Here is a 16699-nt window from a genome sequence, read left to right as displayed (position 1 = left end):
CCGTGCGGCGGCCGGGCCGGCGGGGAGCCAGGCCGGGACGCGGCCGGTTTGAGCGGTGCCCGGGGGAGGCGGCGGCGGCGGCGGGACCGCGCGGCCGCCGCCATGTTCCGCTGTGGAGAGGTGAGCCGGGGTGGGAAGGGGCTCTTCTTCCGCCCCGGCCCCTCGGAGGGCCGTTAACCGGGGCGGTAGCGGGGCTCGTCCTCTGCCGCCGTCTCCCTGGGCTGGGGCTGGGGGGGGGGGAGCGGGGCTTCCCCCTCAGGGATGGGGGCGAGGCGAGAGGGGCTGGAGCCGGCCCCGCGGGCCGTGAAGGGGCTCAAATGGCGGCGGTGGTGCCGGCGGCCCCTCTCCCCGCGGGGCCCGGCCCGGGCTGCCCGGCGGGGTGGGGAGGCCCCGGGGAGCCGGTTCCTGAGGCGGCCTGCCGCCGTCTAACGGGGCTGGGTACGGGCGCCGAAATCGCCCTCCCCCGGGGTGCTTCTGTGGGGGTTTTACAGGGGCTGTGATGTGGGACCAGCTCCCTCCTTCCCTTCAGGGGATGCCGTGGCATTAATGACAACTCGAGCTTTATGAAAGGTGGTGCTAAAGTCCCAGCCGCCCCCCAAAACCACCGTCATGGCGGTGGGGTGGGTCCCTGCACTGGGCAAGGCCGTGTGTGCCCTGTTGCCTTCTTGTCAGGAGGTCCTGGTGGGTTTGGGGTGCCCCTTGTCACCCCAGTGTCGAAGGAAGGGAGCGTGGGGTGGAGGAGCAAAGGGGTTCTCGTGTCCCCTTTGGAGCCCAGCTGTCAGTTGTGTGGTTTCATGTGGTTAAGGTGTAAGCATGTTGCACGAGAGCTATAGGTGATCCGGTACTGGACTGCAGTTTCCTTTGTGTGTGTTTATCTATGTATCTCGCTTCCTCTTTATGGTTATATAACTCTTAAGGTTATTGCAATGGATGGCACTTAGAGGAAAGATGTAGAAAGACACTGGTGTGTTATATTTAGAAAGAATCAGGGACAGTCACTTTTCCCATTGCAAAGTAAGGCGCAAAAGTGGAATGAACATAAGCATTTTTTTTCCTCATTCTAAAGCGGCCAACAGTGAAAGAGCAAGTGAAGGTACTGGGGCTTTGTGTGAAGTTTTGCACTACCTCCATGTTGTCTTCTAAGGGAAAGCTTTTGGTTTCTTCATGCAGATGGAAGTACTTAAAGATCCGAGCATTTCTGTTTTGTCTCGCTTTGTAAATCCTTATGAGACTGAGTGTATGTGTTTTCTCACAAGCTTTGCTGAAGTTTCTGAGCTCGTAGCTTTTCTTTTTTCTTTTTTTCTTCTTTCTTTTTTTTGTTACTCTCAGGAGATCATAAGTGGGGAGAGCGAGGAGGAAACTAATGGTGTCAACTTGATGGAGTTCTCAGATGAGATCCTTTTGCACATCCTCAGCTATGTCCCTTGCACAGACCTTGTCCTGAACGTCAGGAGAACCTGCAGGAAACTCGCAACGCTTTGCCTTGACAAAAGTCTAACCCATACAGTTATACTTCAGAAAGACTATAAGGTGGGGAGAGTAGCTTGTTTCTTCTGTTGTCTGTGAAGACAAATCTGGCTTCTGAAAAAATGCCAAGAAGTAGAACTTTCCAATGTGTCTGCTTAAATGAAATGCTCTTGAACTCTGAAATCAAATAAACAATAAACTGTTTTATAAAAGCATTTGTTTTCCAGAATGCTTTGTTAGAACAGCCCTGTGCTCCCTTAGTTATATAAAATACGTTCAGTGAAAACTATCTTCTCTGTGTTTCTGGAAGCTAAAATTAAAGTAAATGTGACTTTCCATTTGTAGCTGTTGTTGTGTACAGTTATCATTTTCTCAAAATACATTTTCCGTGTTGTTGTGCAAAAAAATCTTGTGCATACTGCTGTCAGGCATGCAGTCAGCTAAGCCAGAAATTGTGTATATGTTACAACAAAAATAAAGCTTGGGAATGAAGGGTGATACGTTTTATGAGGACTGTATCACCAAGTGCAGGCAAGGGGAAGCCTCTCACTCATTTCCAAAAGAGGAAACTGGATTAAGGAGAATGGAAACATTCTTCTTTCAGTTTGAGTTTCCGTAGATAGCTAGTTCTGCTGAAATAGCCTTGCTTTTAGAAAATGGAGGTGGTCCTCCATTCCACTACCAGTTGCTGAACCGATTTGGCCTCACAGTCAGTAATGCAGAACTGCCCAGACTGAGAAGCTAAAGGAGGTGTAATCTTAAGAGTCCAAAGCATGGCAGACCAAGCCAGCGACCAGCAGTATGATAATTCTTAGACTGTGCTAGCATCCTGAGACCTTTGGATGAGACACGTAATCTAAGTGCTAACCACTGTTATCCCCATCATCAGATGGGAAACTGAGTCAGTACACACCATTGCTGCATATCTCATTGAATCTGGTTTTGTTTGAGTACAGGTAAACAAAGACAAAGTGAAGCAACTGATGAGGGATATCGGAAAAGAGATTTACCAGCTGAACATGGCTGGTTGCTATTGGCTGCCCAGCTCCACTATTGATCATGTAACACGGTGCAAGAACCTGGTAAAACTGAACTTGTCTGGGTGCCACGTCACCTCTCTCCGTCTCTCAAAGATGCTGTCCACGCTCCAGCACCTGCGCTCCCTGGCGATAGATGTAAATCCGGGTTTCGATGCCAGTCAGCTAAGCAGTGAGTGTAAAGCCACTCTTAGCCGTGTCTTGGAATTGAAGCAAACTCTTTACACGCCGTCATATGGTGTCGTTCCATGCTGCACTAGCCTTGAGAAACTGCTGCTTTATTTTGAGATCCTTGATCGCTCACGAGAAGGTTTTATGCTCTCTGGGCAGCTAATGGTAGGTGAGAGCAATGTGCCCCATTACCAGAACCTCCGTGTCTTCTATGCCAGGCTGGCTCCTGGCTACGTTAATCAGGAGGTGGTGAGGCTGTACTTGGCGGTGCTAAGTGATCGGACACCTGAGAACCTTCACGCCTTCCTTATTTCTGCCCCCGGTAGCTTTGCAGAGACGGGAGCCACTAAAAACCTCCTGGACTCTATGGCTCGAAATGTACGTCTGGATGCTTTACAATTGCCCAAAGCCTGGATTAATGGCTCTGGGCTCCTGCAACACTTGAAGTTCAACAACCCTTTCTACTTCAGCTTTAGCCGATGCACCTTATCTGGTGGTCACCTGATCCAGAGGGTTATTAATGGTGGGAAGGATCTTAAAAGCTTGACCAGTTTGAATCTCAGTGGCTGCGTTCACTGTCTGGCTCCGGAGTCCTTGTTTCGAAAAGCGGAAGATGACATTGACAGTAGCATTCTGGAAAGCCTGGTAGTGTCTTGCTGCAACCTGAGACACCTCAACCTCTCTGCAGCTCACCATCACAGCTCAGAAAGCATAGGGAATCACTTGTGCCAGCTTCTGTCCAGGCTAAAGCACCTGCTCTCATTAGCGTTACCGGTTTGCTCCATCACAGATGTTGCTGCAAATGTGGAAAAGCCTCCCACGGCATCTAATTTGGTGCCCCAAACGTTTGGAAGGAAAGTTCGGATTGGGATACAGACTTATCCAAGGAACTTAGCAGACCAGTCAAATCAGAAGATAGAGTCTTCAGTATTCTGGGCTCTGATGGGAAGCCTTCGATTTTTGGAAACCTTGGAAATAATTGGGTCCAGCTTTTCCTCTGCCATGCCCCGCAACGAGCCAGCAATTCGGAACTCGTTGCCTCCTTGTGTCCGGGCACAAAGCGTGGGGGATTCAGAGGTGGCTGCCATTAGCCAATTGACTTACTTGCAGAGCCTCACCTTAGCACAACTGCCAAATATTCTTACTGGCTCTGGGCTTATTAACATTGGATTGCAGTGCCAGCATTTGCGGACTCTTTCGTTGGCCAACCTGGGCATGATGGGGAAGATGGTCTATATGTCTGCTCTCATGGACATGCTGAAACACTGCAAGTGTTTGAGAGATCTCAGGTGAGGGGCTGTTGTTGAACATCTCCATTTTGTTTGCAGATGTCTAGAAATGTAGTGCGTGGTTGGTTGTGGCTAGTCTTAAAACTGTGAGTGTTCCTGTTCCGGTCAAAAGTAGCTGCAGGGACTTGAAAACTGGGTATTTTCCTTCCTGACTTGTGGAGAATGGGAAGGCATCGCATGCTGTCCTTGAGGGCTCAGGATATGCCCTTTAACCAGTGTTTTAAAAGCAAAAAGTCTCTATGCTGCAACTGCCTTCCTTTTAGATAAGGAAGAGTGGATGCTGCATATCTGGGAGCTCGCAGCCTGTCAGGGCCAGGTTAAATAATACATGCCTCTGCTGACTTTTTGGCTTTGCGTACACGCACATCTCTTAAATTTCCAGGAAGGGACTCCTACAATGTCTAGGTAATGTAGCGTTCTCCTCAGATTTCCCAATGAGATATTTTTCTGCCTTTGGTTCGTATTAAAGTCTTGCCTTTTTATTTTTTGTTATTTATTTTTCTTTTCTTGATAATATATTGAAAACATTCCAAATGTAGAGTTTGTCCTGTTGGCGTTCCTCTCCTGGCAGGATTTAAAGGGTCCTACCAAGGATCTGATCCTAAAGGGTGCACAAAGTAGCTTCACAGTAGCCCAAATGTGCTTATGAAGGCAAGGGGCATGAACCATGGTGGTTTCCTTGCGCCAGTCTATATGAACACAAATGTTATTACTTTAGAAAGATGCTTTTTTCCTTCTTTTTTCCCTAAATCAGCTTCTGTTGGTGAAACTGCTAGACCTGTCAGTCCCATTGTCATCCTCTGTTCACAAATGGGTGTAAAATGGCTAACAGTAGTAACAGCGAGGTCACTCCTGTGATCACAAAGACAGTGTGACTAAAATTATTGCTCATCAGCTGAGACGGTGTTTGTGTGCATGTTCCTGATGCATTGCAATAGTGAAGGGAGCCAGGGTGGCTACAACACCTCAGGAGGGTTTTAATTTTCCACCACTTCCCATTTCTAACAGGCAAGGAGCGTGTTGGTCTCTCATCTAAGGGATGGCAGCTTAATGGCTTGGGTCATGTGAATGTATCTTTAACCTTCAGGAGACTAAACAGCCACGGAAGAGCTAAGATCTGGCAAAGGAGGTTTGGGTGTGCAGTGTTGCTTCACTCTGTCTAGGCCCTGTAGTTTGCAGAGACTTTGAAATGGAGGCCAAGAGCAATAAAGATGGGAGGCAGCGTAGAGCCTTGAATAAAGGATGAACAAGGGTGTCTCCTTGTAACAGCCAGGCTTTTCGATGTAAGCTGTCATTGTTCTTTCCTGAGTAGTGTCTGAGGTTTTATATAGGTTTAAGAGGATTTTAATGTTTAGCACTTCCTCCTGATAATGTAGTTTCCTTTTCATTTGGCTAATGCTCTGCTGCTTCTACCCTTTTTTCCCCTCCCCATTTTCCGGGCTGAGAAACTAGTTTAAGGGGATATTCCAAAGCAACATTGTCATCTAGCGAGTGAAAGGCAGTATTGCACGTATGGTTGTCGCATCACAGAGATTAACCTAGAAACCTGCTGTAAGGTTGCAGGAGATTCTGTGCTTTTTGTCCTGAATTTACAGTGCACCAATAACGCAGTTGAAAAACTCAGGAGGCTTCCCATCTCCTTAATATTAATTTTAAGCTATTACCCAACGTGCTTATGGGCTGTTAGGATCTCTTCAGGCAATGCTACCTGACGGGCAGTCACTGGCTGAGTCTCTAAAGCAGAATTTATCAATTAACAGGATTAAGTTGCTGAGATATCCCTGCGTACTACAAAAGCCCATGCAGAGATTATCCAGATCAGGTTGGGACCGACAGCTTGTTATCACCTAATGGATTAACCTTCTTGGAGCTCTTGGCCTTGCTGACCCAATGACTGGGATTCCCAAGTGCTCTGTCTTGTAGTAAATCTGCACTAAGCAGATGTACTCTCCTGGTGACACCAACCCTGAGCAGGTTCTGCTTCCTGCAGTCTGGTTTCTGTGAAGGAGTCATCCAGTTATGCTGCTGATTAAAACATAGACCCCTTGTTGGTCAGGTATGGCTTCACCACGTCGTTTTGTTGTCCTGCTCTGGGCTGTGACCTAAGGTTGCGGATAGCCGTGATAGAGGATCCAGTCTCTCTTCTCTGGGCCAAGTGCTTAAGATAAAGGTTGGATTGATGATGGTTATTCTTCCTGTGGGAGAGCAGTAGCTTTGATCCTTTGCCATCCTCTTACCGGAGAGCGCTGGTTGTGGTCACTCTCTTGGCTCAGAGGCCCAGGTTCTGCATCAGCATGCGTTCATTGTGGATTTCTCATGCCTGCTTCTCTCTAGGCAGTAAACTGAAGATGACTAGTTTGATCAGTGTTTGGTGCACTGGAGCAGTTAAGTCCTTAAATCCACATCAACTGCTCAGTGGATATCAGGTAGCAAAAAGCAGGCTATGCTTGTCATAAGACCAGAATGGATCTGCTGGTCAGACCTAAGGCCCATCTTACCCAACACGCTTTGTGGAAAACTTGCAAAACCAGGGTTACTCCCTGCGGGTGCTGGAATTCTGCAGTTTAGGGCCTTTCTGCCTATTTGTGTCCTTGTCCTTGAGCACACACTGTTCAAGAGTAACTAGCAAGCAAGAGCTCTGAGCTTGCAATGTCGGGTTTGTTATGCCATACCGCTAGCGCAAGCAGGTAGAAGGTTATCGCCTGTGTAAGTGAAACAGACGGTGGGGGACACTGGTTGCTTCATTTGCCAGCCCCCCATGAACGTGTTGTCTTCCCTCTTGTCTGAAAGCGGCCCAAGCGTGAATTGCCCATTGATTTGTTTTTGTTTATTCTTGCAGGCTGGAACAGCCATACTTCTGTGCTGGCGCCCAGTTCTTCCAGGCACTGAGTCATTGCTCCTCTCTCCAGCGGCTTTGCATCGTCTCCCGGAGTGGGACTCTGCAGTCTGACGCAGTGATGTCATTCATGGCCAACTGCCTTGAGGTCATCATGTGCCACATGTTTATGGGAGAATCTCTTACCGTTTGCAAAAATCTCCAGCAGTCTATTGTCCGGAGGTGAGTGCAGAAAGAGGTTGATGTGGGATCTCTGGAGCTGTTGAAGATTTATCTCCATTTCCTTGCTTGCCAAGGTTTATATGGCTTGGAGCACTTGTTCCAAGAAGCTAATAGGTACTGTGTAACTGCTTGGCACATGAACTAGCCTCTTATTTTAATAAGAGTGAATCAGTGAAATATTTGAAGGTATTATATGAATTTTTGATTCCATTCCCACCCATGTTCTCTGCAGTTCCGTTGGCTGAGTTGAAGTTCTGGATGTAAAGCTCCATCATAAATCAAATGACACTTTTTGTGTAAACAAAACATCTGCCGACATTTTAAGTACTGAAAGATTTGACCTTGAAGCTTTCCTCCTTTCCCACAAGTGACTAAGATAATTCTCTGTCCTCTAATCACTTGTAAATGTCACTTACTGATAATCCCCTGGCAGCGCAATTCAAAGCCTTTAAAGGGTTGTTGTGAAGGGTTTTTTCTTTGGGGGGGAGGTGTGGGATTGGGGGGGAGAATTGGTACAAACTGCCTTTGCACGTTTGGCAGTTCTTAAATGCATTTTGCTTGGCCCCTTGCAGTGTTCTGAGGCTCACGTGGTGGGAAACGTTTGTGTGTGAGCCGTGAACTGCATTTGAAAAGAGAGCTTTTAATTATGCTTGGCATTTTGAAATCTTCTAATAGTGGCAGTCATCTTACAAAATATTTCCCATGCAACAGACTTTCCATTATAATTTTTTTTCTATAAGGCTTTTTCTCCGCCTTCAGTCTGTTTTCTTTGTCACCTACTGTTGCTTTGCCCTGTTAAGCTCTAATAAAAATTTCAAATCACACGGCATTATTACTGCATCCTAAAGGGTGCTCCTCCCCCCCAGCCTTTCTCCAGCTTCAAGCTGACTTATTACACTTGGCTTGTTTCCGCAGATCAAATCCAGAAGAGCCTATGACTATATTAGCTACCTACCAAACTGCACACGAGATTGTTTGTTACTGCCTCTAAAAGGCTCCGTGTCCTTCTGGGATAGTGATTGTTGGAAACATCCAAGTAAATTCCTTGTGATGTGACAAGGATTCTTTGAGTTTGTTTTTCACAGGGCTTCATATCTGTAAAAACATTTCATGGTTGATTTCAGTTGTGCTTTGGGGATCCTTAGAAAGGACCAAAAATCCGCAGTTCCCATTTTTTATTTTGCCCTCCCCTCTGAGATGCCATTGCAGCACTGGCCAAAATTTTAATGTTCACTTACTGAGCAGAAATATGCTGTTCTGCAGTTTTTTCTCCCTCTTTTTCTCTGTTGTGGACAGATTCTCACTACATTCTGTGCCTCTTAATAATTTAAACCCTGGGAACTTTCTAAAGAGCAGCTGATGCCTCGTGGAAATGTTAAAAAATATTTTTATATTTAGCAACAGTTCTGGCTGTCATACTATTTTTCTTCTTTTGTATTTTATTAATAGAGAAGTTTGTATAAAAACAGGATTTTTTGAAGTGCGGGGTTTTTTTTTTTTATTCTCTGAAGAGAGCATCTGCTCCCACTGCAAATTCTACACCTGAAGTCATAATCCTCTGTGACATTGTAATTGGTGGCTCTGGAAATGATTTTGATGTCACGTAAGATTATGACTTCAGGAGGAGGATAAGCAGTGGGAGCAGATGCTCTCCTAAGCAACAAAGATCCCGTTCTCATGCAACTGTCTCTAGTAATAAAATGGAAGGAACAAAATGCAGAAAATGATTTGTAAGCAAAGCCTGGAGTCTTCCATGAGCCATCAGTGGGTCCTTAACCACGTGACTTTTCCAGTGTTCCCATTCTCATCCTTGCACAAATGTGCCTTCAGATGGGGTCAGAAATTGACTTTCTCTTGACTGCATTTTGTCTGCTACTCCAAGGGCAAAGAGATGTGCAGTAAAATCCATGTGTGAGCTAGTTCATTGCTTAAACCTGTGGATAAGGCTCTAATTCACACAGCATGTCTTCCTCTAAAAATGTGCTGCTAGTGTCTCTTTAATCCAAGTTTCAAATTGGAAGAGACCATTGAGTAGCAAGTTTGAAGTTACATATCCTTGTGCCAGAATGAAATACGGTGATTTATCCTTTTTTTTAATTTATTATTTGAGTGTTTGGAACATGTGCAGATGCTGCATGTGCGGGCAAAACATGGAGAGTGGATGGGAAGAAGGAGGCGAGAGAAGGGAAGGCAAGGCTGTGAGCCTTTCTTTGTTTGCTCCCTTTCTTGAGCCGGGGGAATTGTTCCATATTCCTCAGGTCCCATTAAGGGTTAGGGTTCCTGTTTTAGGGCTATGGAGATGCTCTTGTTTAGGCTGAGAGCTGCCAAGTGATTGCTGGTCTTGAACAGGGAGATGGGGCCAAAGTGACTCTCATTGTCCCAATGCTTCTAAAAAGAGAAGAAAAGTGAGTGGGAACTAGAAGGGCCTAGGGCTGGGCATGCAACACTAGCTTGCTGCTGGGAGGGCTTGAAAACGCAATCTAGTCCAGTGCAATCCTTTTTCAGATGTGGATGCACAGGAGGGCTTGGATCACAGAAGAGGCTGGGACCGATTCAGGGAGAACAGACTGGTTTCAGCTGCGCAGTTGTACTGGAAGATGGTGTATATACAGGGTGTGGTGATGGGAGCTTGGGTATTAAATCTCCTGCATCACACTGATGGCTTAAAGCCTGAACTGATTCACAAACTCTTCCCTTTGACTGTAAAATAAGGTTAGTATTATGTATTTGTGTTCTTCTGGCCCGAAAAGGAGAGTTGTTCTCATGTTTGTTAGTCTTGTGACAGCTCTAAACCAGGCCCTGTGGTGTCCATGTTTCTTGTGGGCAGTTTTCTGGTTGAAGTTTGCTGCTGTTTGGGACAAATTAGTTTATGCATTTAAGTCATTAAAAGCCTCTGATTCAGTTCTGCCTCTTTTGCAATGAAACACACTAAGCAGAACAGCACTCATCTTGGAGCCCTCATCAGCAAACAAGAGGCTTGCAAGGGCAAGGTCTCCTCTGAGCTTTAGAGAAGACTGTTTCCCTCTGGGCAGATAAATCATTGCAGTGTTTTTCTTTATTCTTTTTTCTTCTATGTGAATGGGAGGGGTAATCTCCTTTATGGTTCAGGGAGATACTCTGTGCACATAAGAAGGGCCTGGTGGTTAGAGTGGGAGATGTGGCTTGAGTGATCCATATCCACTTCCCTGATCTTCCTCAGATTTCACATGTGACAGTGGTCTAGTCTCAGTTTCTCTGTAAAATGACATTTTTTTTCCTATCACATGGTGCTCAGCTGCTGCCGCTGCCACACTTCAGATAGTAGCGGATCTAACGAACACAATGTTTTCCCTTTTATGCTTGGACCCTAACTTTGCCAAAGTGCTTAGCTCCAAGAACATGTTGTCTTTGTTTAAGTAACTCTTCTGTTAAAACCACTGCGGTGGTAATTCCAGAAACGCTAAAATACCACAATCAAGGACCCACGGTTGTAGGTTCAAGCGTGACCCCAGACGTGTTGCTGTGCAAAGAGGCTTCTTTGCAGAAAAAGGAGATTTGCTTGTGCCTTTTGGGCTGAGTTGCTGTGCTGGGATTCTTTCTAAATGCTTGCAAAAAGCCGTGTATGCAAAGCCCGGTCCGGGGGGACCGGGCTTCGAACAGCTCTCCCCGAGGGTTTCCACGCTGTTATTTTGTGAAATTGTCAGTAGATGGAGCTGTGACCTATGGAAGGTGTCCCACTGCTTACTGACGTGTTGCATGCTAAATAATCGTATTTACACGCCTGTATTTCTCTGCCCCAGAAATCTTGCGGGCAAGGAATTTGGATGACTTCAGGATTGCACAGCTACATAGCATGGTTAGTGGGTACTTCACAAATGTGCAGGAGAAGTTGCTTTCCTGGTGAAGCTTACCAGCAGAAAACAGGCTAGGAGAGGGGATGGGAAATGCTTTGGCAAATATCCCCTTGGCCCCAAAGACGGGTTTTGTTTCCAGTGTGTTCCATTAGAATTTTGTTGGTTTTAGCTTAAGTGTTTAGATAGCTGCTATCATTGTAATGATTTCAAGGACTCTACAACACCAGACAATACAATCCTGTGAAAAGTCCTTGAAAACACACCTTGGAAAAGATTAAGAAAGCAACAATAAAAAAACCCCAAACAAAGCAAAACAAAAAAAAATCTCTGAGAGCACGGTGTCGTTAGGGATTCTTCATACATGGGGGGAAAGTGTCAAGGCATAGAGGCGAGTTGTGATTTATAGAAATGCAATCCAAGTTAAGCCACGGTAGACAGCGTGGTCAGCAAGCAAAAGATCGTGGTGCAGCTGAAGTGTGTTTTGGGGAGGTGGGTGGGTAGCTGGGCTCAGCTGCTCATGTCTCCCAAAAGCATTACTGTAATCTCCTGGGGTCTGATAGCTGCGGGGAGAAGGTGCAGAGAGCTGAGGCTGGCAGGGGTCCTGGTACAGCATCCCCCAAGAGCTGTGGGGTCGGAGTGGGGAATGGGCAGTCCTAGCTCAAGCTCTCTGCCCCTGTTCCCCTAGCCATGCTGGCTACCTGTCTCCAGCAAATGGCTTTGCAAAGCGAGTGTGCTACTTGGGTGACTCTGAGGGTTAACCAGTGCTAGAAAGTGCAGAGAATTTTACAGTTTTAGGACAACCTGCCCGTTCTGGGGATCCAAGACCAGGAGAAAGAGAAACACTAACTTAACCTTCCTTCTTCTGCCTGTGTCAGGTATGAGCACTGCTTGGTTTGAAGTGACATTCACAATAGGACTCCTGCCACTTTCCAGGAATAGCTATTTCAGTCTGCATTAGATCTTACTATTCAAGCTACTGTAGCATTACCTAAATTTTCTGCGGCTTGTTATTGTCCTTTTTTAACATGAAACTCTTGGCTGGATCTTACCTTTTCTTAAACTGCTGATTCCAGTGGCCCTGTGTGGCTGTGAGAGCCATGATGCTCGCTGAAGGGATGAAGCACCCTCCTGGGATTCAGTTGCAGAAATAGGGCTTCCAGGTGGGAGCATGGGGGTGAAACTGAGTATTTGGAAAGGGCTGAGTGAGCCAGTCCCTCTCCTGGCATTTAGCACAGGACTGAACTATCACAAATAAATTTTCGCTCACCTCGGAGCTAAGTGTTCCCCCCCTCCCTCGTTGCTATTGCCCTGGATATCCCTGTAGTATTCCTCTTGCCTGGATTCTCATTGCGGCTTGGCCTCAGAAAAGCCCTTTTGGGTAATCCTTTTTACTGTTAGATTGGGTGAGAGGCGGCTGTTAGGACAGTAAGCGAGTGCAAGATCATCTTTGAATTCAGCAGAGTCCTCCAGCGTCCCTCCTGCACTGCCCACCTGACTGCTGCAATTGTATTGACACTGCAAAAAGCTGGTATTACCACCTAGGGCTTATTTGAGATTTTCAAGCTGTTTTTGCATCCCTTCACCACCTTCTCTTCCTTCTGACCTTGAAAAAGTCCCTCTCAGTACACTGCTGGCTTTCCTGGATCCCAGAGCCAGCACGGTAGCTGCCAATCCCACTCCGCTAGCCTAAGCATGTTGTGGGCTCAGGCCCTGTGTCTGATTGCAGAAGACTTAATGTATCGCTAGGCTGGTGTAGTGAATCATTAGCATCCTGTTCCAGCTTTCATTGTCTGTTTCATTTCCTGCTCTTGGAAACCCCTGAATCATTCTGTCACAGACTGAATAACAAACTGCATCCTTGTCAGCTTGCGTTACCCAAGAATTCCTCGGCGGGCTTGGCAAAGGCTGACTCTGCTTGAGGTGTGGCCCGGACACCTTTGGTCTACCAGGGTTGTTGTTTATGGGTGGGTTCAAATACTTTACAAGCCAGCACGGCTTGTGGGACCATCCCCAGTTTGGCATATTCATGTATCTTCTTTTGGGGGTACTAACATACCCCCTTCTTAAATGCATTCCTGCGGTTGACCCAAATGGCTTGTTCTAACTGCTAGCTCATGTGTTTTGAAGGGAATTCAGTCCTGAAACCTTCCTTAGTGGGTAGATTGGTTTGTGCATGAAATAGGTTTCAAGAAGTGTCCTCCCCTCTTTCTTGGCTGAGAAATAATATTGGAATAGTACTGTCGTGCTTTCTCTTCATGAGGGTGTAAAAGGCTGAACGGAAGCATTAACTGCAGCTTTAAAGCATTTCCATAGTAAAATAAATCTAATTGAGCAGTTATTGCAGTAGCTTTTTAATTTGTGGAAGAGATTAGGAAATAACTTTCAGCTTGCTCTGGCAGAGCACTCCCCTAGGACGTGTCCTGGGCGCTCTGGCATCGCTCTTTGGGTTCTTATTCCCTCCCCCTCTAATTGTCCGGTCACATTTGACTGATGCAGAGTTCAGCTGGCAAACTAATGCAAGAACCTCAATCTGCAAGCGTGTTTGATATAAACCTCAGCTCACAGGAGAAGTAGCGGAGTGTCATTCATGCCTTACAGAGAGAAACCACAGTAGAGAGATGTAATTTGCCTCTACGCGGGATGAGTCTGACATGTATTGCTCCTTCCCCATGACACGATGCAGTGGCAGAGGATGCGGCATTGAAGATAATGGGAGAGTTGGCAGTGTTGTGTGCGAATGACTTCCAGAGTCCCATCTACACCTCTTTGTCTCAGATTGGAGGCTGTAGTGATGGGACTTAAGGTGAGGGGAAATCGCAGGCCTTGGGAGAATTCCCATTTGTCCATGTAGACATGAGGGGATGGAAGACACCCTTAAAGGAAAACACTTTACGGAAGAAATATCTCATTGTGTGGAGTTAAGAGCAACCTGATGAATCACAACAGCTTTCCTCTGGAACTTCTGAAGTCCGTTTCTGAGGTTAGAAAATGAAGTCTGCTCAGCACTGGTACTCTGGCGGGGCTGGAAGTGAGAATGGCACTAAGGAATGGGTCTGCTTTAGAGTCAGTGTGTGGAGGCTTTGGACCCCTCTTGAGAGGCTTCTGAGGGATGACCGGGGGGCAAAGGTCCTCCCTACTCACAGAGGAATGGGCCTGGGGGAAATCCCACCTGCAGTTTCTTTGGCATGGCTGGAAGATGCTCTGGAGAAGCTTCGTTTTACACTATTGGCAGTCACTGTAAGCAAGGAGAGCTTTTGCAGTTCCCTGGTGCTGGGTTCAGGGCACGGCCAGTGGAACAAATTTTAAGTGTATGTCTGGCCTTCCCTTAAAAGATGAGAAAAGTGTGTGTTTGTACGTTGGGTCATGCCACTTGTCAGCTGCTCCAGCTTGTCCTGGCATTTCCTCTGTTCTACCGAGCTATGCTTCAGGGACGGGAGTTTCCAGCCTGGCTCAGGTATGCTGGCTGAAGCTTTCAAGACAGATGCCATATTTGAACTTTCAGATGTGAGCAAGTCTTCCAGTGAAAACAGACTTCTGCCTGTCCCTGGTGGAGGATTAACAGAGTTTTTGTGCATGTGGGCAAAAGAGCTGTGTACATGGCAGAAAGTGACTTGGTCTGAATGCTCTTCTCTTGAGAAACTCGGGCCTCTCCAGAAGCAGCTCACCAGCCTGGGGGGGAACTCTCAGTGGAGGGGGGACAAGGTGTGTAACTGCAGCAGAGACTGAGCTGCTACTGTGAGAGTCATGCAAACCACGGTCTACATCTGCTCTGTTCCCCCAAATCAAGCTTCTCCTGGTTTCCTTCCTTGCTTTTCTTCTTTAGAGCCACTTTTTCCATAAGCTCATCTCAGCTTGTGGAGTTAAAAAACGTGGCCTTGATCCACTCCTGATATGCCGTATTTCCTCATTTTATCTGGTGTGCGCTGCTTTTGTTGCCAGTGCTTAATTATACCACCTCGTGTGCCCTTATTCCCGCTTGCCAGCATTTGTGAAGTGGGATGTGCTGAAATGTCTGAATTTGGCATAGGGCTTTTCTTAGGTTTCTCTGGAAATCTCAAGGGGAAATACATTCTGCAGTCCCAAATACTGCCTTGTCCTTTCCTTTCCCCGTAAGGGAAGGTAAGTCTGAGCAGCACCTAACACAGTGGAGCTGTCATCTTCTGGGGTCTGTGGTGCAGAGAGTTGCAGGGGGGACATAATCCATCACTACAGGCTGGCTGGTGAGGTTCTCCTCTGGCTTTGGGCTGCCCTTTAGCTCTTTCAGCAGGTGGAGTCCTGGGGACTCACTGGCCTCTCTGGAGAGGTATGTCTGAAAACACACACTGAGAGTGTTTGCCAGGAGATAACTGCATTCCAGGGAGTGACTCTTTTGTCTTGCTAAAATCGAGGAAATCTGATCAAAGTGCAGCCTTGCTTTAGACTTTTTCTTTTTGACTTTGTCCCTGACCTACATATTGGATCCTGCCACGCTGGTTGGAAGTAATTGAGACGGTAGTGTTAGGCTATTTACCAAGCTGTTCACTTGAAAATAACCTTACTGCATCCAGTCCACACCTGTTCTGGGATAATTTCAGAGACAAATAACAAAGTGTCATTAACCCTTTCAGTCACATGCAGCCTGTTCAAGGTCTAACTGTAGACTGAGGTTATACCTCTGCTGATGCCAGGAGGAATTTGTGACACAAGGTGTGCTTTGCTGTTTGTTTCCCAGCTCCGTGGATGATTCCGGCCAGCTGTTGAAGTCAGGGCCACTATGTGTCCACATCCAAATGAGGACACTTCGGAGACCTCCTTGTAAAAGTTCCTGCTGGGTGGTTGTTGGTTTGGTGTTGAGTCTGCTGGACCAGAGGCTGTGCTGGAAAATATGTGCGTGTGGGGGTATTTTCTTTGTTATCCCAGTGGTTGTTTCTGATTAAAGGATCTATTTTGAAGGGGCTGCTAGTCAGTTGCCTAGAAAACTTGCTTCCATTTAATTAATCATGATGAGTTTAGTCTGGAGGTTTTGTAGGGGAGAGCAAGCAAGCATATCCTTGGCTTTTCTCCCTTGGAAAAAAAGCAGGGTTTCATGTCTGAAACTGCAGCTCTTTTGTCTCCCCGGGTTGACATCCTTCTCTGTCCTTCGGGTTTTAATTTTACAAGCCATGCGCTTGCAGAGGTAGATCCAGTTTGAAGTCCATCCAGGTGTGGAATGAGGAAAGAACCGTCAAGAAGATTACAGGAGCTATTCTGCAACTCATTAACTCAATCTCTTCCCCTTCTTGTTATCTCCTCCCCATGCCTGGGGCCTTTCAAACTAGTGCTCTAAGTGCTTCTCACTTAATCTAGCCCACCTGGACAGGTGTATGAAGAAAGGAATTGCCTTCCGGGGAAGGACTAAAGGAGCATAGATTGCGGAGGGAGTCTGCTTTTGGGAACTGCTAATCCCAGTTTAACATTATGACAGCTGCTCGTTAAAATCAGGGTGTTTTTTAACAGGCAGTTAAAGGAGAGGCTTTGCACGCACATTTAGCTGAGAATAATAGTGAACCATGTGCATTTGATTTTTTTTTTTCTTAAATCACGCAAATTGTACATGGAAAGAATTCTCCGGCGTCAACTTGCTGGGGTATGGAATTTACAAGGTTTGCAGTAACATACAGTTTCCTGTTGAGGGGGGGAGAAAATTACAAAGCTTTCTTTTTCTTTTTCTCTTTTTCTTTCTCTCTTTTTTTCTTTTTTTCTTTTTTTTAAGGTCAAGTTCAAACCTCTCATATAAATCCAGCCTCTTTGGAAGGTGTACTTACTGTGTTGGGGTTTTTCAGTTGTCTTGGTGGCAGATTGTCATGTAAACCTGTCTAGGTTCTC

At 46.5% G+C, this 16699-nt stretch overlaps 1 protein-coding gene across 3 annotated transcripts in view; it reads left to right on the top strand.

Moving 5' to 3' along the window:
* The window catches only part of FBXL18 (F-box and leucine rich repeat protein 18), a 40123-nt gene continuing 23424 nt past the window's right edge, over positions 1-16699 (top strand). For all 3 annotated transcript variants that reach the window (XR_007504539.1, XM_049791292.1, XM_049791291.1), the window contains exons 1-4: positions 1-120; positions 1330-1530; positions 2424-3964; positions 6804-7022. Coding sequence is in view for 2 of the 3 variants with exons in the window: in XM_049791292.1 (XP_049647249.1) it covers positions 103-120; positions 1330-1530; positions 2424-3964; positions 6804-7022 (1979 nt within the window). In the remaining variant the exon portion in view is untranslated. The remainder of the gene's footprint in view (positions 121-1329; positions 1531-2423; positions 3965-6803; positions 7023-16699) is intronic.

This window comes from Accipiter gentilis, chromosome 33 (assembly GCF_929443795.1).
Source record: "Accipiter gentilis chromosome 33, bAccGen1.1, whole genome shotgun sequence".
Classification (NCBI taxonomy): Eukaryota; Metazoa; Chordata; class Aves; order Accipitriformes; family Accipitridae; genus Astur; species Astur gentilis.
Note: the sequence above shows the minus strand (reverse complement) of the source record. Positions and strands in the feature narration are given on the sequence as shown.